Consider the following 20,667-nt stretch of genomic DNA (forward strand, 5'->3'; position numbering starts at 1 on the left):
ATAAAAACAGTAAAGGGGGCTCCAAAAACAGACCCGCCATGCAACCCAACACAATTTCCTTCTCCAATTTGTCCCTAACCACTGCCGCATGCTTCCTAGCCGACAGCAAGTTTTTAGGCCGCCCTATCCGGATACCTATTTAGAAATGGAAGCATCCGATCGATTCTCACTGGTGTCCTCCCTTTCTGAAGAAGCCTCATTTGACTTCCCCTTTCCTCTCTTAAAGCACTTGGAATGGCTGTGAGACCCTCTGCAGCCCGAACATTCGTGCTTGTATTTGCAGGATGTGCCGACACGGCACTCTCATTCGTTAAACTGCCAACACACACCCTTTCTGGAACCTGCTGAGGATGCTGCCAAATTGGAAGCGTCCTCAGTACTCCCGGGAAAGGACTGCGAGGCCGATTTTGGTGCTGCCATCAACCACAAACTAATCTCCTTGTGTTCCCACCGCAAACTCGGACAGACCGCCTTCCTTTGCCTGAACTGCTCATCATACCTAAGCCATGCCGTCCCACCATAAACTCGGTATGCTTCACCAATGGAATCTAAGTAGCAAATTAATGCCGAACAGTTCTCTGGAGCCTTCTCTCCAATGACACTCGCTAAAATGGCAAACACCTGCAACCAGTTCTGAAAATGGTGAGGAATAAGGCGATAATGCCTGCATTCCTCTTCATCCTTCTTACTCTCGTCAGGCTTTACCATGTCCAGATTAAAGTTTTCCAATGGCAACAGAGAAAAAATTTCCATGTACTCGTCTTTCCATATTTTTTCTTGCACTTCCTGCTTCAAATAAGCCCCTAAAGGGCCATCAAAGCACACATAAACCTCACCCCTCATTCTGTCATCCAACCAAACCACATCCGCTGTAGTCGCCACAGCTGCTGGTGACGAGACCCCCTCATTAACCGCCACTGGAGCAACCGCAACCTGTGCAGGAATCCCACCACTTAGAACCAGCGGGGTCTCCACAACCCCTGCTGACCCCATACCACTGGTGCCACCCTGCCAAACACCACTTGGACCTGACCCAGGTGACAAAAAACCCAGCACCATGCTAAAAAATTCAGACATCACCTCGCTCACACGTTCAGTACTCGCCACACTACTAGCTGCTAAACCAAAAATACCGTTCACTCACATCCACATCTTCAACATTTTCCCGAGCCGCATCCAGGCCACGTGTCTTACCAGGCCAACTACGAGGGATCCTCATAACAGCCGTCTCATATCCTCCGCGATGATTGCCTTCGCTGTCTCCACTGTCAGACGAGATCTGACCTTCCTGTTCAGAGGCAGAGTCTGGCTCGGGGACATCGCCAGGTAAACCTGATATAGTCAACCCGCCGCTAGACCTGGTCCTCCTATCCACCATGGCACTTCGACTGGTAGCTGGAGAGACTTCAGCTGCATGCCTGCAGCCCACATTCCTGGCAGTGATCTGCCCTCTCCTATGGACATCAGGAGAGGGCAGGCCAACGATATGAATTCCCTCCAGAGCGACACCTAGTGGCCAGAGGACAAAGCTGCGCCGACGCTCCGAATGGGTCCGTGGACGGGCTCTGCAGCCGGTGTCTGGTTCGGGGAAACGCATCATGGATGAGTCGCTCCGGCAGTCTGGACCTCCTGGGATGACCCTGCTTTCTGCCAAGGCACTATCTCCTGGACAAGTGCCTCCATGACATTCCAGGTAAGCCACTATCCCAAATGAACTACCCCCTACCACCCCTCACCTTATGTACCCACACTGACCAATCACAAAATCCCACATCATTCCCCTGACCATATACTCCTCCCCTCCAAATTCACTCCCAAACACTATCCCTCAAATTCACCCCTTCTTACCCAAAGTTATGGCCTAGCAAACCTCCTTAGTCATGCGGCACTCCTCTTAAGCCCCCTATGGGGGATACAGTCCGGGTCATACTTTTCAAGGTCCTGGAGTGTCCTAGCCACTCTCCAGACCTGAACCCAGTAGAAAATATTTGGAGGGAGCTGAAACTCAATGTTGCCCAGCAACAGCCCTGAAACCTGAAAGATCTAGGGAAGATCTGTATGGAGAAGTGGGACAATATCCCTGCTGCCATGTGGTGTGCAAACTTGGTCAAGAACTACAGGAAATTTCTGACCTCTGTAATTGCAAACAAAGGTTTCTGTCCAAATATTAAGTTGTTTTTCTACTGTATCAAATACTTATTTCATGCAGTAAAATGCAAATTAATTATGTAAAAATCATACAATGTGCTTTTTTGAAATTTGTTTGAATATTCTGTCTCTCACAGTTGAAGTGTACCTTTGTAGGTGAGAAAACTTGCAAAATTGGCAGTGTATCAAACACTTATTTTCACTACTGTAGCTGAATATGGACCTACCAGAAGGAAATTATAACAAGGCCCTTATTGTACATTAAACTGTCAAACCCATTAGTCAGGTAATGTATGCCCAAAGCCTGAGGCTGCATTACTGAAGACATCGGTCATCTTTGGTATGGAGACCTTGCATGGATTCAAACCCTATAAACTTCTTATACAGTTGTAGTAGAGTAATGCACTTTTGTATATGTTTGTACATTTATTTAGTGGTTAGAATTCACACAAAATTTGTCAAAAATGATCCTGATCAAAATGAGAAGTAATCAGTCTATCAGAAGTTTGGTTTCAGACTTCATGGTTGTAACTTATGGAAATTTTATTAAAAGAAAACAACAAACAGTGCCAATTTTGTTTGCAGATCAAACCCATTTTATTGAGACGTAGGGAAATTTAATACCAGACATAGCCGATGAACAATGCAGACCTTCTATTCTAATATGGGACAAACACTATCATATTCTTCTTGTAAGCATTCTTTAATGAGCAACTAAACTTATTTTTTCCTGAATTTTGAACCAACATGGAAAATGTAAATTGTCTCTTCAGAGAGGAAGAGGACTTGAACTTTAGCGCCACCTATTGGAAGAAGCAATCCTAAAAGTCAATATTGAATTGAGATTTTGGTTTGGCGTCTATCCCAACTCATTTTCCAAGGCTCTTTGAAAGGTCGATATTGACTCTTATGATCGCTGCTTCCATTAGGTGGCGCTAGAGTTCAAGTCATCTCCCTCTCCGAAGAGACAATTTGCATATTTAATTTCTCAGAGGAGCATGCATGGCTTTTAAGTCTCCTCATTCTGACATGCCAGGCTTGATATGTCAGTCTCCACAAGGAGAAAAGTTACCGCTTAGACCCCAAACCAACATAAAAAAATGAAACTTTGCAAATCATTTTTACTGTGCCAAATGTTGATGTCTGTGTTGCAAGTACATGTTGTATCAGTTTATTTTCACAGATCTCTTCTCGTTCTTTTGGCTAAGATCAAGTGTAGTATCTTTCGAAAAGGCGGCTTTGGCCTGGGCCGCCTTAGTAGACTGATACAATGCACACTGGCGTTTGACACTTGTTAGTATGCTAGGTGGCTCATATAGTCATTTGGTGGAAAGCATGGCCCCCCAGGATCAACACCATTGGGCCGGGGGAAATCGAAAGCCCAAAGTGTTAAGTGCCCCACCAGTGGTGACCCTGGGGTGCCTTAACTCATTGGGATTGGGAACCCCACTTGAGTTTCGGCACTTTTGCACAAACGCTTCATTTTCTTTCTTCATGCACACACCCTTAGTCTGGTCCTTTTGGCCTTACGATGGGGAATTTTTAAAATTCTGGGTCGAAAGTCCAGTCAGTATTACACTGAAAAACTGTCACTATTTATTTTTATTTATTATATTTTTGTCACTGTGTGTCACCTATTCACTTGTCACTAGGACTTTTGTTAGGATGTGGTTCCCTCATGGGTTCCCTTCTTGACAGGTTCTAGGGGGGAGTGTGTGGCCATCAGGTTCCACTCTCCCTGACTCTCCATTTTCGGCAGGAGAGCATTGTTGGCTCCTCTCTTCCAGGAGGGGAGCACAGTCTTAGGCTCCCAGTGTCTTGCTTGGGTAAAAACTCGGGCAGATGCTGGGAGTAAGATTAGGTCTCCTGTTATGAATGAGTCACCGTAGGAGGCAAAAGCAGAAATACAAGCTAAGTCCAGAAAACCAGAGAAGTTGGCAACTATCAGATTGCAGACCCCTGAACCTACCAACACAACTAGCAGTAGCCGTGGGGGGTTCCTACGATGCCCTAGACCCCTCGATCACAGCCGGAGAAATACATAGGCCTAAAGAAAGAAAGGGGAAATCTAAACTGCCCCAGAGCAGACCTCAAAGCAATAGACAGCCCCCAACATATAATGACAGTGAAGCAAGATGAAAATACTAACACAGACAGAAAGATAGACTGAGCAAAGACGGGGCCCCAAAACTACCTAGATAGGAAAGGACAGGAAGGCTGCTGTCTGCAATCTGCCAAAACCCTATCAAAGACATAAGCCAACCAGCTGATATGAAAAAGGCCCTGAAGCAGCTAGGCTTCAAAAACTGAATCAGCACTCAGGTATTTTCAGAAGACAGAGCTAAATGAATTCAGCACACCCCAGCAGGGAATGGCAGAAATCCAGAAAAACAAAGCAAAAACAAAGTCAAAGCACAAAAGCAAAAGGCCAAGCAGCAAACTTAGCTTTGGAGGAGCAGGAATTCAGACTGGTCTCCAAGGATACCACAGAGAAATCACCCGCAGGGCAGAAGGGCGTCGGCAGCATTATATCCAGTCCGTAACTCCACTCAGCCAGTCACAATCATCAGCCTCAGGTGTTTGACAATCAGGCTCACTACCTTTCTTTACCAGAAGAGGGAGTTCCTTGGGCCTCAGTAATGAAGGGGAAAATGAACTCACAACAGTACCTCCCCCTTGAGGAGGGGTCACCGAACCCTCAACTATGCCACCAGGGCGATCAGGGTGAACCCGATGAAAGGCACGCACCAAACGTTTGGCATGAATATCAGAGGCGGAGACCCAGGAATTATCCTCCTGACCATAACCCTTCCACTTAACCAAATACTGGAGTCTCCGTCTAGCCAGACGGGAATCCAGTACTTTCTCTACCTCATACTCCATGTTACCTTCAATCAATACAGGGTCTGGAGGTGCTACCCCCCGGAACAACAGGTTCAACAAACCTCTTCAACAAAGATTTATGGAACACATTATGGATTTTAAATGTGACAGGAAGAGCCAAACGAAAAGAGACCGGATTAATAATCTCCACAATCTTGTAAGGTCCAATAAATCTAGGCTTAAACTTAGGAGAAGCCACCTTCATAGCAATATTTTTTGATGATAACCACACCATATCACCAACCTTAAACTGGGGACCAATGGTCCGATGTCGGTTGGAAAACCGCTGGGCCTTCTCCTGGGAGAGAGATAACTTATCCACCACTTGGTCCCAGATCTGGTGCATTCTCTCCACCACAGTGTTAACACCTGGGCAGGCAGAGGGCTCCACCTGCCCTGAAGAAAATCAAGGATGAAACCCAAAGTTACAAAAAAAAAGGTGACATCAAAGTGGCAGAACTAGCTCTATTATTCAAAGCAAATTCGGCCAAAGGCAAAAATGAAACCCAATCATCCTGATTAGCAGAAATAAAACATCTCAAATATGACTCCAAGGTCTGGTTTGTTCTCTCTGTCTGCCCATTGGTCTGAGGGTGAAAAGCAGAGGAGAAGGACAACTGAATTCCCAGCCTGGAACAGAAAGTTCTCCAAAATCTAGACACAAACTGCACTCCTCTGTCAGATACAATGTTCTCAGGAATCCCGTGCAAACGAACCACCTGTTGTAAAAACAGGGGCACCAACTCAGAGGAAGACGGCAACTTAGGGAGTGGTACAAGATGAACCATCTTAGAGAACCTATCACAAATCACCCAAATAACAGTCATCCTTTGAGAGACAGGCATATCAGAGATGAAATCCATTGAAATATGGGTCCATGGCCTATTGGGGACAGGCAAAGGCATCAACAACCCACTAGAGCAAGAACACGATTTAGACCGGAAGCACGTCCCACAGGACTGCACAAAATTCCTGACATCACGAGACAAGGAGGGCCACCAAAAAACCGACTCACCAGATCTCTAGTACCAAAAATACCTGGATGACCAGCCAAAGCAGAGCAATGAACTTCAGACATCACTCTCTTCTTCCACTGGTCAGGAACATACAACTTTCCACTGGGACAACGCTCAGGTTTGTCCTCCTGGAACTCTTCCAGAGCACGTCTCAAATCGGGCGAGATGGCAGAAAGAACTACCCCTTCGCCTAAGATGGTAGCAGGCTTGGTCACCACAGGAGAATCAGCAAGGAAGCTCCTAGAGAGGGCGTCTGCCTTGACATTCTTTGTTCCAGGAAGAAAAGAAACCACAAAATCAAAACGTGTAAAAAACAAGGCCCACCTAGCCTGTCTAGGGTTCAAGCCCTTAGCCGACTCTAGATAAATCAAATTCTTGTGATCAGTGAGGACCACGACTTGATGCCAATGTCTCCACTCCTCAAATGCCCATTTCATGGCCAACAGTTCCCTATTCCCCACATCATAGTTACGTTCAGATGGAGAGAACTTTCGGGAAAAGAAAGCACAGGGATTCATTTTAGATGTTACAGGATCCTTTTGGGACAAAACAGCTCCTGCACCAATCTCAGAAGCATCCACCTCTACCTGGAATGGAAGTGAGACATCAGGTTGCCGCAAAACCGGGGCGGAGGTGAATCTTCGCTTCAACTCCTGAAAGGAAGAAATAGCCTCCGGAGACCAATTTAACACATCAGCACCCTTTTTAGTCAAATCAGTCAATGGCTTGGCAATACTAGAAAATTTTGCTATAAATTTCCGATAAAAATTAGCAAAACCCAAAAACTTCTGGAGGGCCTTCAAAGAAGTGGGCTGAACCCAATCGTGAATGGCCTGTACCTTGGCCGGGTCCATTTCAATAGTTGACGGGGACAAAATAAATCCCAAAAAAGAAATCCTCTGTACTCCAAAAAGGCATTTAGATCCCTTGACATACAGGGAATTCTCCCTCAAGATCCGGAACACAGTCCGAATATGTTCCACTTGAGAATCCCAATCCTTGGAGAAGATCAAAATATCATCCATATAGATAATCAAAAATTTATCGACAAAATCTCGGAAAATATCGTTCATGAAGCACTGGAAGACAGAAGGGGCATTAGTGAGCCCAAAAGGCATGACCAGGTACTCAAAATGTCCCTCCGGAGTATTAAACACCATCTTCCATTCATCCCCATGCTTAATGCGAATAAGATTATACGCCCCCCTGAGGTCAAGCTTGGTAAACCAGCAAGCACCTTTAACTCTGGAGAATAGATCAGAAATCAGGGGTAACGGATACTGATATTTAACAGTAATTTTGTTGAGGGCACAATAATCAATACAAGGTCTTAATGATCCATCCTTTTTGGCTACAAAAAAAAAACCGGCACCCAAGGGTGACGAGGATGGTCTAATATGACCCTTCCCCAACGCCTCCTTAATATAGGATCGCATGGCCTCGTGCTCGGGTACAGATAAATTGAAGAGCCGACCCTTGGGAAATTTACACCCCGGGCTCAGTTCAATTGCACAGTCATAACTCCTATGAGGAGGCAGAGACACAGACTCATTCTCACTAAATACATCATAAAAGTCCGCCAAATAATCAGGAACATCATTCGACTGAGGAGAGGTGGAAAACACCGGAGCCTCAGTAAAGGCACACCGACAACCCCAACTCACCACAGACACAGATTTCCAATCCAAAACTGGATTATGAATCTGTAACCAGGGAAACCCCAGAACAACAGTATCATGCAGATTATGCAACACCAGAAATCTGCAATTTTCTTGATGGTCTGGGGTGACCCGCATTACCACCTGGGTCCAAAACTGGGGTTTATTTTTAGCCAAAGGAGTAGCATCAATTCCCCTCAAAGGGATAGGCGTCTGCAGAGGTGTCATCGGAAATCCACAACGTTTAGCAAAATCCAAGTCCATTAGGTTTAGGGCTGCTCCCGAATCCACAAACGCCTTGGCGGAAAATGTGGACAGGGAGCAGATCAGAGTAATAGCCAGAAGAAACTTAGGTTGAACACCCCCAACAGAAAACGTGTGTGCAAAGCGTTTCTCTCGTTTGGGACAGACAGAAATAATATGCGAGGCATCTCCACAGAAAAAACACAACTTATTACGCCTTCTGAACTCCTGACACTGCTCTCTGGAAAAAACTCTATCACATTGCTTAGGTTCAGGCATTTGTTCAACAGGTGGCAACACCTCTCGTGCAGCTTTGCGTTCGCGCAAACGCCGATCAACCTGAATGGCTAATGACATAGAATCGTCAAGACCAGAGGGAACAGGAAATCCCACCATAGTATCTTTTACGGCTTCTGACAACCCCTTCCGAAAGAGAGCAGCCAAGGCATTATCATTCCAGGTAGTAAGTACTGCCCACTTTCGGAATTTTTGACAGTACAATTCTGAAGAATCACGACCCTGGTTCAATGCCAGCAGGGTCTTTTCAGCCTGATCAATGGCATTAGGTTCGTCATACAACAACCCCAAGGCCTGAAGAAATGCGTTCACATTAGTCAGAATAGGATCATCTGGTTTCAAAGAAAATGCCCAATCCTGGGGATCGCCACGCAGCAAAGAGAAGACAATTTTAACCTGCTGCGCAGAGCTCCCTGACGAGTTAGGCTTCAAGGCAAAAAATAATTTACAATTATTTTTGAAATTCAAAAATTTAGACCGATCCCCAAAAAATACATCAGGTGTAGGAATCTTTGGTTCAGCAGCATGTGAATGAGCAAGGTAGGCGGAAATTCCCCGCACTTCCGCAGCGAGCTGCTCCACACGATCAGACAATTGCTTTATCTCCATTGAGAGAAAAAAAAAATTCCCCCTACGGCCTCAGAGATATAGAGGAAAAAATATACACACTTTTTTTCTTTTTTACAATTCTTTCCTGCTATTGAGTACCCTATAATCTGCGGTATGGCGGGTGATTCTGTTATGAATGAGTCACCGTAGGAGGCAAAAGCAGAAATACAAGCTAAGTCCAGAAAACCAAAGAAGTTGGCAACTTTCAGATTGCAGACCCCTGAACCTATCAACACAACTAGCAGTAGCCGTGGGGGGTTCCTACGATGCCCTAGACCCCTCGATCACAGCCGGAGAAATACATAGGCCTAAAGAAAGAAAGGGGAAATCTAAACTGCCCCAGAGCAGACCCCAAAGCAATAGACAGCCCCCAACATATAATGACGGTGAAGCAAGATGAAAATACTAACACAGACAGAAAGATAGACTGAGCAAAGACGGGGCCCCAAAACTACCTAGATAGGAAAGGACAGGAAGGCTGCTGTCTGCAATCTGCCAAAACCCTATCAAAGACATAAGCCAATCAGCTGATATGAAAAAGGCCCTGAAGCAGCTAGGCTTCAAAAACTGAATCAGCACTCAGGTATTTTCAGAAGACAGAGCTAAATGAATTCAGCACACCCCAGCAGGGAATGGCCGAAATCCAGAAAAACAAAGCAAAAACAAAGTCAAAGCACAAAAGCAAAAGGCCGAGCAGCAAACTTAGCTTTGGAGGAGCAGGAATTCAGACTGGTCTCCAAGGATCCCGCAGAGAAATCACCCGCAGGGCAGAAGGGTGTCAGCAGCATTATATCCAGTCCGTAACTCCACTCAGCCAGTCACAATCATCAGCCTCAGGTGTTTGACAATCAGGCTCACTACCTTTCTTTACCAGAAGAGGGAGTTCCTCGGGCCTCAGTAATGAAGGGGAAAATGAACTCACAACAGTCTCCTCTGGCTTCGGCTGGAGGAGGCAATTTGTCCCTGTCCCTCGCTGTGGCCTTCTGGCTCGGAGGGACGGGGAATGGTTTAAGGGACCCTTCTCCTTTTGGAGAGGTTTTCAAGATGACCAGCATCCTCGTGTACTTTTTTGTTGCACATTTTTTTAAGAGCACTCAGGTTTAGACATGAATTCAGGCTTTTGATAAAAAAAATCAGTTTTTTTCACAGATACAACGCTTATCTATTCTATAATAATAAATGCCCTAAGCAACTTCTGGTTGTAACAACTTCCGTCCAGTTGTAACCGGTGACGTCACCGCACACCTCTTTCCATGTTAACGCTCAACACACACACTCCACTCACCTTTCACCATCTCCACTCACGTCCACTTACTCTTTCACTCCACATACGACCCTTTCTCTCACTCCGTCTCTCATACTCATGCCGTCATCGCCGCTAATCCACGATCCCCGACATCTTCTTCCGCCGGCGCCATCCTGGATCCAGACGTCCTCCACGCCGGCGACATGTTCTTGCGGTGACGCCATTTTGGATCGGCGAAATCCCGCGATAGTCAAGATTGCGTCACCACAAGAACATGTCGCCGGCGAGGACGACGTCGGGATCCAAAATGGCGTCGGCGAAAACTTGCGAGATTTTGCCGACGCCATTTTGGATCCCGACGTCGTCCACGCCGGCGACATGTTCTTGCGGCGACGCCATTTTGGATCGGCGAAATCCCGCGATAGTCAAGATGGCGTTGCCACAAGAACATGTCGCCGGCGAGGACGACGTCGGGATCCAAAATGGCGTCGGCGAAAACTCGCGAGATTTCGCCGACGCCATTTTGGACCCCGACGTCGTCCACGCCGGCAACATGTTCTTCCGGCGACGCCATCTTGACTATCGCGGGATTTCACGATACTCAAGATGGCGTCGCCGCAAGAACATGTCGCCGGCGTGGACAACGTCTGGATCCAGGATGGCGCCGGCGGAAAAAGATGTCGGGGATCGTGGACCAGCGGCGATGACGGCGTGAGTATGAGAGACGGAGTGAGAGAAGGGGTCGTATGTGGAGTGAAAGAGTGAGTGGAGATGGTGAAAGGTGAGAGGAGTGTGTGTTGAGGAGTGTGTGTGTTGAGGGTTAACATGGCAAGAGGTGTGATGCTATCGCATCCTCCCGATGCGATAGCATCGGGCCATAATCTAGTGTAATATATGGTGCTATTCACATGTCCGTGTTTTTTCACAGACTGTGTGTCCATGTAAAACTCAGAATAAAGCCAGTTTTCTTCCAATATCACGGATGAAAAGGGCCAATACAAGTCTATGGGGCCGTAAAAAACACTTACAGCACTAGAATGGCATCCAAGTGCTGTCTGTATTTAAAGAGGTTGTCCGGTCTTGTGACTTGGGACACACAGACTCAGGGCCGGACTGGGACTATAATTCAGCCCTGGCATTTGAAGTTACACAGGCCCACTAGTCATATGGTGACTATATAATATTTTTGTACACTTGTAGGTTACAAGCAGTGAGAGGAGATTAACACGACTATATAAGATGTAGTCACAGCTGTGTCCAGTATTTCAGCTCAGTCCTATTTATTGCTTTTAGGTACAGTACTCCTCCCAAAGCTCTGTCCCCTTTTGTACACACGGTGACAGAATTCGTGGCAGAACTGCTATCCATTGGGCAACCAGACCCCCTGGTCATAACTGCCCCTATCATACCTCCCAACTTTTGAGGAAGGGTAAGAGGGACAAAGACTGCGCTGCGCACGCCGCTGCAAATTTTAGGCCACGCCCGGCCACACCCATTCCACAACTAGTCACACCCATGTCCACGCCTAATCGCACCCATTTAGCACTGCTGATCACACTGACTTGTACTGAGGGCACAGTGGCTGGCATTATGGGCACACTGACTGGCACTAAGGAAGAGAGAAAACAGAGAGAGAGAAAAAAGAAAAAAGAGAAAGAAAGAAAGAGGGGAAAAAAGAAAGAAAGAACAGAGAGAGACAGTGAAAGAACAGAGAGAGAAAGAAAGAGGGGAAAGAAAGTACAGAGAGAGACAGAGAAAGAATAGAGAGAGAAAAAAGAGGGGAAAGAAAGAACAGAGAGAGACAGAGAAAGAATAGAGAGAGAAAGAAGTAAAGAAAAGAAAGAAAGAACAGAAAGAAAGAAAGAGAGGAAAGAAAAAGAAAGAAAAAGAAAGAAAGAGGGGAAAGAAAGAACAGAGAGAGAAAGAAAAAAGAAAGATTAGAGAGAGAAAGAAAGAACAGAGAGAGAGAGAAAGAAAATGAGGGAAAGACAGAACAGAGAATGAGAAAGAACAGAGAAAGAAAGAAAAAGAGAGAAAGAAATAAAGAAAGATTCTATAAAGATACTATAGCAGCCCGGCTCCCATTGTAGTGCCCACCTGAGCCTCCCGATGCAGGACATATCATGATCCGCTCACATGGCCGGAATCCCCGATTTCAAGGCGATCCTGCTGTCTGCGCTGTCGGAGGAGGACACGGTGATGGATCTGAAGCATTCCTGGTTCTGTTACAATCTCCTCAAGAAATTATCTCATTTCCGGTCAGCTTCAAGCACATCACTTCAGGTGGAACATCACGTGTGTGTTTTAAAATGCTACTCGGGGCTCCGCCGTGTACTCCTGTGTCCGTGGGAAAAGCCCGCTTTGTATGCTTCGTACACACTTGGCTCCGCTCCGTTCATCCCGTACACATATGGCTCCGCTCCGTATACCCCAAACACACGCGGCTCCACTCCGTACACCAAGTACACACGCGGCTCCGCTCCGTACACCTTGTACACGCGGCTCTGTTCCGTACACCTCATACACACACGGCTCCTCTCCATACACTTCGTACACATGCGGCTCTGCTCCGTACACCTCGTACACACGGCTCCGCTCCGTACACCTCGCGCACGCGGCTCCGCTCCGTACACCTCGTGCACGCGGCTCCGCTCCGTACACCTCGTGCACGCGGCTCCGCTCCGTACACCTCGTGCACGCAGCTCCGCTCCGCACACCTCGTGCACGCGGCTCCGCTCCGTACACCTCGTGCACGCGGCACCGCTTCCTACACCTCGTGCACGCGGCTCTGTTCCGTACACCTCATACACACACGGCTCCGCTCCGTACACCTCGTACACGCGGCTCTGCTCCGTACACCTCGTGCACACGGCTCTGTTCCGTACACCTCGTGCACACGGCTCTGTTCCGTACACCTCGTACACACACGGCTCCGCTCCGTACACCTCGTACACGCGGCTCTGTTCCGTACACCTCGCACACACACTGCTCCGCTCCATACACCTCGTACACACACGGCTCCGTTCCGTACACCTTGTACACACACGGCTCCGCTCCGTACACCTCGTACACGCGGCTCCGCTCCATACACCTCGTGCACACGGCTCCGCTCCATACACCTCGTGCACGCGGCAACCGCTTCATACACCTCGTGCACGCGGCAACCGCTTCATACACCTCATGCACGCGGCTTTGTTCCGTACACCTCATACACACACGGCTCCGCTCCGTACACCTCGTACACGCGACTCTGCTCCATACACCTCGTACACACGGCTCCGCTCCGTACACCTCGTGCACGCGGCTCTGTTCCATACACCTCATACGCACACGGCTCTGCTCCGTACACCTCGTACACGCGGCTCTGCTCCGTACACCTCGTACACGCGGCTCTGTTCCGTACACCTCGTACACACACGGCTCCGCTCCATACACCTCGTACACACACGGCTCCGCTCAGTACACCTCGTACACACACGGCTCCGCTACGTACACCTCATAAACATACGGCTCCGCTCCGTACACCTCGTACACACACGACTCCGCTCCGTACACCTCATACACACACGGCTCCGCTCAGTACACCCCATACACATACAGCCCTGCTACATCTACCCTGTAAACCCCTCCTGACCCCACACATACTTATCTCATCCAGCACCATGACAACAGCCAACAGCACAGCAGAGTCTTGCAGACACCAAGAGGCAAGGCTGTGCGCACAGGACCTGTGATGAGGTCACAGGAGGGGCGGAGTCAGGGGTCACATGATCAGGGGTCTGGACAAAGTCTCCTGATCATGTGACCCACTGACTCCTCCCCTCCTGTGACCTCATCACAGGTCCTGCGAACAGAGAAGGCAAACGACACTGTGAGTGGCTGCGGGGGCGGGGGGGGTCTCATGCTACAGCGAGGATGGGGTGCGTGGGGGGAGGCGTGGTGGCTTATCTCCCTGCAGTGCGGGAGGAACTTGGAGCCGTGCCCGCAGAGGGCCGGCGGCAGGAGCCACAGTGGCCGCAGCCGCTGGCAAGCGGCCAGATGATCGGGCGGTGCCGCCCGCGGCCCACATGACAGCGGCCCAGCGGGAAAATGCCCGGTTGGTTATATTGCCAATCCGGGCCTGCACAGACTATACACTGATGACACACTGATCCAAAACACAGATGACACTAATTAAATTTTTTTCATGTACGTGTTTAAACACGGACATCTAAATGAGGCCTCAGGGGATCTGTTTTAATTTATATAATAAAATTACATGTAAGTAGATTCCAAACCACTGTTTTTTCGCCAGTTAATCACTCTTTTACAGATGATGGTAGTGAAAGGGTCAACTCAGCACCTGTGTCTCCCTAAGGCCTAATTCAGATGTCGTTTTTTACGTATGAGTGCTGTTCATGTTTTTCATATGTATACTAGTGAATGGGGTTATTCATATGATGTTGATTTTTCCACATGCCGAGCAATAAGCTGAAAATCATGGGCACATGAACGATTTTGATTCGAGTGTCGGCAATATAAGTAAAGAATCGATTTTTCTAGACCTTTAGATAGGAGAACATGGAGACACTATTTTTTTACAGACAAGAAAGCAGATGAAAATCGGACCAATCTCTAATTAAACTCGTATGCAAAATCACTGATGAAACTCAGTATGTTTTTCTTGTGCGTGAAAAAAAAATGGTGCCTGAATGAGCTCTAACTCATTCAGAAAGAGGAAAAGGGTGCTGGCTATTTTACTGCTATGATCTGTACTCCAAATGAGTACATTGTGATATACTGTGAGTGCAGCTAAGAGGAGAGAAATATACTGGGGAAAACAATGGTTTATAAGCCACTTAAATACATTTACTTTACAGAAATGAAGATAAATCACCGAATAAAGTGATTTGCAAAGTTTGTTAGCTTTCCATGCTCTACAAAATTATATAAAAAATATAGTATCTTTTTAAATCTTTGAGTATATTTTGTCATACTTCTGTGTCTATTCAACACATTATTGCAAAGATCTCCTTTTTTCAAAAAAAAAAATTTCACTGAAATTTAGATATTTAAGAAGACTTTTAGTTGCAGCATATGCCTCAAACCTGAACAAAAACTGGTCAGAAATTTGTCCTAGAGTACAACAAAATGACTGAAATAAAAACATCAATCTTTAGCAAACAAATGCACTTTTTTGTATTAATGTCCAAGACTGACAATTACATTAATTTATCTTAACCCCCAAAAAAGGATAAACTATTTCTTTTAAAGATGATATTGTTAGTTAAAAAAATCTATTTTTTCAAACTTGTCTACTAAAGGGTTATTCTCAAGTTGTCTCTGGTGCAGCTCACAAGCCTGTTTTCTACTTACCGTACTTCATGGTTTATGGTGGGGCGCGCACTCCCCCTTGATTGACAGCTGTGGTGAGTAGGAGAACTGTAGTATTAGTAGAACTTTAAAGCTCAGCACAAGTTCTGTTGTAACACATTCAGCTATCAGTGGTTTGTTCTGAGTTTACACTGTCATCACTGTGTTTGCATACAGATATAACAGTGCATTTGAACAAGCACATGGCACAGGCTGGTGAGAGTGGTGATGCTGGGTGCAGTGGATTGTGATTCTACAGGACTGATAAGAACAGCTTGTCAGGAGCTGAGATGGAGAGAGAGGGCAGAGGGAGAGGGTGGTGAGCAGCCTTATAACTATCTATAGACTGGAGAAAGTTGTATGATAAAAGTTAACTTCTCTCCTGGAATGTAGTTACTGCACACACTCGGTCATGGTCTGGACAGCTACTGGTGGTCAAGCTCCATAGAAACCAACTTTACACAATGAAAAATAAAAGTTGCTATGGCAATAAAATGGCAGATAAAAAAGCATGTCAATTTCAAACTTGTTTATTTTCATGCTAACTCTGTCAGCACACAATGACTGTTTAAATCAAGTAGAGGCACTCAGTGCTTCTTGACAGGCTAATCATTTAAAAACACCTTCCCACCTGATTGTTTTCCATCTATCTCCATTAGTGATGGGTGAGCGTAGTCGAGTATCACGTGGTGCTCTAGAGCTCAGGTCCCCGTAAAATGCTCATCTGAATAATCTGAGCCGTGCACTGCACTGAAGCAGGGTATTCCTCTGCTGGAAGTGCAGGGACTCCTCTGTCAGCCAGAGAGAGAGAGGGAGAGAGAGAGTCCACCGGAAAAATGCTCGAGTTTCACATTCACTTCCAATATGCTCGCTACTCGAGGTGAGCATGACAAAGCGTCCTACGTGCTCTATTCAAGAACCGAGCACTCGAGCAATTCAGCGCTCGATCATCAAATAATAACCACCCTTCTCTGGTTCTATGAAGTCAGAGCTGTCAATCAAATGAGATGGGGAGGAGACTGATGGAAAACTAGCAGGTGGGAAGGTGTATTTAAATGATTAGCTCCACCATAAAGCATCGTACATAGTCATCCTGTGCTGACAGAGTAGCTTTAAAGAGTACCTTACACCAAATCTTTCACATTGAACTAAAAAGATGATAGCGGCTGCAGAGTTAAATAGAATGTTATTCTGTGGGTTTTAGAAATGTTGCCTTTGCTGCGAAGATATTTGTAATCAATGTATTTGGCACCTAATGAGTAAATGTTTGTTAAGTCCAAGTGGGTGCTATCAGATAGTTTCCTCCTTGTAGAATGCTTACCAATTATAGCAGACAGCAATACTCAAAAAGGAAAGAACACTCCCCCACCATCGCTAAGATCGGGTTTTTCAGTGAGATGTATAATGTCTATGGTGGGGGGGTGTTCTTTCTTTTGAGTGTTGCTGCCTGATTATGATTGGTCAGCATCACACAGGGGGAAAAAGTACACACCCCTAGCAGAAAGTATCTGATTACACCCTCTTGGATTTATCAAAGGTTAACTCATTAAATGCCAAATACTTTAAATGCTTACATCGCCGGAATGACAAGGCAATTTTTTTAAAAAGTGTTTTATTCTGTCTGCAGCCACTACACCCAGTGTCCAGTTCAATGTGAAAAATTAATGAAAGGTCTTCTTTAAAGCAACTTAATAATTTGAGAATGCCTGTGTAACTCAGGCATATTTCTGCACAGTGAAGGTTGTGGGAACTTTTTCTATGGGTGTTCAGGTGCCCCTGACAACTGATACATATATTTTTAGTTGCAATTGTGGGAAATGTGCCAATGGTTTACTATACATAACTTACACAAGTTGTTTCATCTTCATACTGAAAGCAAGCCACTTGTGACACTGATGAAAGGTTTGTAAGGCCTAGGCAAGTCTGCAAAATGAAAAGAAATTTGCAATTTTTTTTTTCATTTTTTTTGTATTGTACAAATCTGTATTTCTATAGAATAAATGTATGTGCAATAAATATTTTAATAATGGCTAAAGTTCCTATCTTCTGTATGCTGCAATACATTAATAAAGCATATCTGTCTACTATGCTTTCCTGTTTAATGGCAGCCGAATATGGGAACAGATCCATTTTCCTAATAGCACAAATAATAATCTGCCCTTGGTCATCTGGGAGTGATGACAGAATACAGCAGACTATATTGTATTAAGGGACTCACCGCCCCAGATATGTGACTGATATGGACACATATGCAGCAACCAATGAGTTGCCGATGAGATGGGCAAGCAAAGTGCTTCAAGAATATTGAGACTTCATAAGTCTTCAATACCAAAGACTCATGAGTCTGCTGTATTCTTTGGGTCATCTGGGCAACAGTAGAAGGGCTGTGCCTCATACAATTTTTCCAGATCTTCTTGTTAGGGCTCACTGACACAAGATGCATTAGATGAGCATTATCTGATGTTTTGGCAGATGGCAATCTGATCAATGTTATTCTATGGGGCAGTGCTGATCAGCGTTTTTTTTCTGCGCAAGTTGGATTGCACTCATCGATTCAAGTCTATGGGTGTGTGTAAATAATCGGACTGCACTTGGATGATATCAAGAGTTGTCTGATTTCCGTAAATTCACACAATGGAGAAATCTTGTTCCACATCTTCTCCTCACCTGTGCTATGATTCTCTCATTCGAGAGAATTGGACCACACTAAGCTAACACTTGGCTCAAACTCTGAAATGAGTTTGATTTGAGTGTCATTTACTTATTCCTTCCAATTCTCTTGAATCAGAAAAGATATGCCCGTGTGACTCTGGCCTTAAAAGAACATCCTGGGGTATTATGTTTTTAATCTATTGCCTGTTGTCAGTGTATGATCTATGGGTTCGTGCAAAACACAAGCCGCGTAGACACCATCACCTGTTTCTCAACGCAAGCAATGACTAGCCAGGTCTTTCCCCGGGAAGGAACAACCACGGGAAGGGCAGTCTCAAATGAAGGAATTTCATTTCATTTCCATTTCATGATCTATGGGTTTGGACATTCAGGAACCTCAATATCAGTGTAAGGCCAGGGTCACACTAGCGTTGATTCTCTCAAATTAGAGAATTGTAGGAGAGGTGCAGAGAAGAGGGATAACTTAATTTCTCCATCTTCTCCACTGTCTGAGTCCACAGGAATCGGACTGCACTCAGATGTTTTACATGCACCCATAGACTTGAATACCCATTCAAACTTGCTGAGCCACTTACAACATGCTGTGATCTTTTAAACACACCAATTAAGTATGTGGAAAAAACGCAGATCTACATTGCCCCATTATATAACATTGGTCCGAGTGCTGTCCGATAAAGCATCAGATAGCACTCGTTTGAGTTCTACACTAATCTGAGCGAGCCCTAACTTTGTATAGCCCATTACATGAGAATCCCAGAAACCTCCTTTAATAATATGATAAACATTTGAGTAAATTGGCTATAGACATAGAGAAATGACCACAATTCTGATGTGTTCGGACCTACTTCTCGAATATGAACACCAAACATACTGTATATCCATTTTAGTGGCATCTTTCCTGCAAATGTTACTTCCAGCAAATTGCTCAGGAACAGAATTCCATGACATGGAATATGTTGGCGCTGCTATAGAGCAAACATCTGCTACAACTATTGGAAACTGAGCTAGAACTGAAATAAAATAATCAATTTTTTCTATAAAAGAAAAGGTTTATTTTTGTAAAAGCATTAAAAAAACCTCATAAAGCCACAAACACCAGAAAATGGTTTATTCCATTTGTCCACCTAATATAAAAATTCATCAATAAAAAAAAGGTACTGCAAAATGTTACTATAAAAATATAAAACTCCTAGTGTAAAAAAACCAAGCTGCATTCATGAAAAAGTTATGGCTTTCAGATTGCTGATATGCATAAATGGAAAAATCCTTGTGGTCCTCAAGGTCAAAACAGACCTAGTTCTGAAAGGTGTAAGTCAGAATGCTCCATGAGATCCTAAATAAAAGATAGAGAATGCGAAACAAACGATTTTCCCCATGGAAAATCAACATGGTAATGTGGTACACTTGCACAGGGTTTACGACTAACGACAGAGAATAATTTCGAAGCAGGATCGATAAGCGCTCTCACCAATGGAACCAATATCTATAGGTCAGGGTCAAATGTTTTTATCACCATAAGCATAGCAATCAACATTGATGATTGTAAAATTATATAGTAAGTAGTAATTCTGACACATGAAAGACACATTTCAACACATACTCACAATGATGCCTGGTGCCGGTGTTGCCTCTGAGGCTTTTGGTTGTACTTCGGTCAGCTCAATATGCTTCACTGTTGTGATCCTAGTTGATTGCACACTGTGAGTTGTCGGTTCTGTACTCGTGGAGGTAGTGTTTTCACTATCCTCTGCAATTAGATTTCTGCTATTAGTCCCTTCAGTTGTCGCAGTTGTGAAGGATCCTTGAGGAACTTGTGTTGGAGTTGAGGTTTGGATATGTTGCTCATTAGTTGCAGCTAATATTGTTGAAGTTGGTCCTGAAATTATTTAACCATGAAGTTATAGTCAAATGTTACAATTTTACTAATGCAAAACAATTATGTTATCAATATTATCTGATTGCAAAACAAAATTCAAGAAAGAAAGGGCCTATGTATCTATGTATCTGTTATAGAGCTCATGGAGAGAGGGGACAGCCTTGCCTTTGTCAGTAGGCAGTCAAAACCTGCCGCTTCATGCTCTCCTGAAAAGCTGCATTGTTAACCTGTCCTGTCAAAAAAATTCTATTAACTTGCAGATATGGGATTAATCTGCAGGTTAATAGGCTTCTGAATCTGCCTGGTGCATTCACTTAGAGCTCCGATATCTCTGGCAGAGTTCGGATTCAGTCATTGCGGCAGTGCCGACGCCACCCCTATGACTTAACCCGAACGCTGCTGGGAGGAATAAAGTTAATTTCCTTCTAACAGTGGGTCTCTAAGTGCCGGCACCGGGCAGGTTCAGAATGCTATTGACCTATAGAATAACCCCATATTTGCAGGTTAATAGCATTTTTTCACGTGACAGGTTCCCTTTGAGGGATTAGAAAATTAGCCCAATTGTCATGGTAGGGGCATGAAGGGAGAGTAAATCTTTTCAACTGAATTTTTTTTTTAATGGAAATCCCATTTGTTTCATGCATGCCACAGCAATGGAGTTTTACA

General features: G+C 45.2%; 1 protein-coding gene across 1 annotated transcript in view; it reads right to left on the bottom strand.

Annotated features, from left to right (window-relative positions):
• CD34 (CD34 molecule) overlaps positions 1 to 20,667 on the bottom strand; it is a 142,821-nt gene that overhangs the window by 25,634 nt on the left and 96,520 nt on the right. Inside the window, exons 3-4 of the mRNA XM_073587291.1 lie at positions 19,730 to 20,001; positions 17,301 to 17,375 (exon numbers count right to left, since the gene is read on the bottom strand). Coding sequence (XP_073443392.1) covers positions 17,301 to 17,375; positions 19,730 to 20,001 — 347 coding nt within the window. The remainder of the gene's footprint in view (positions 1 to 17,300; positions 17,376 to 19,729; positions 20,002 to 20,667) is intronic.

Source organism: Dendrobates tinctorius, unplaced genomic scaffold (assembly GCF_039654945.1).
Source record: "Dendrobates tinctorius isolate UK_male_01 unplaced genomic scaffold, ASM3965494v1 ptg000098l, whole genome shotgun sequence".
Taxonomy (NCBI): Eukaryota; Metazoa; Chordata; class Amphibia; order Anura; family Dendrobatidae; genus Dendrobates; species Dendrobates tinctorius.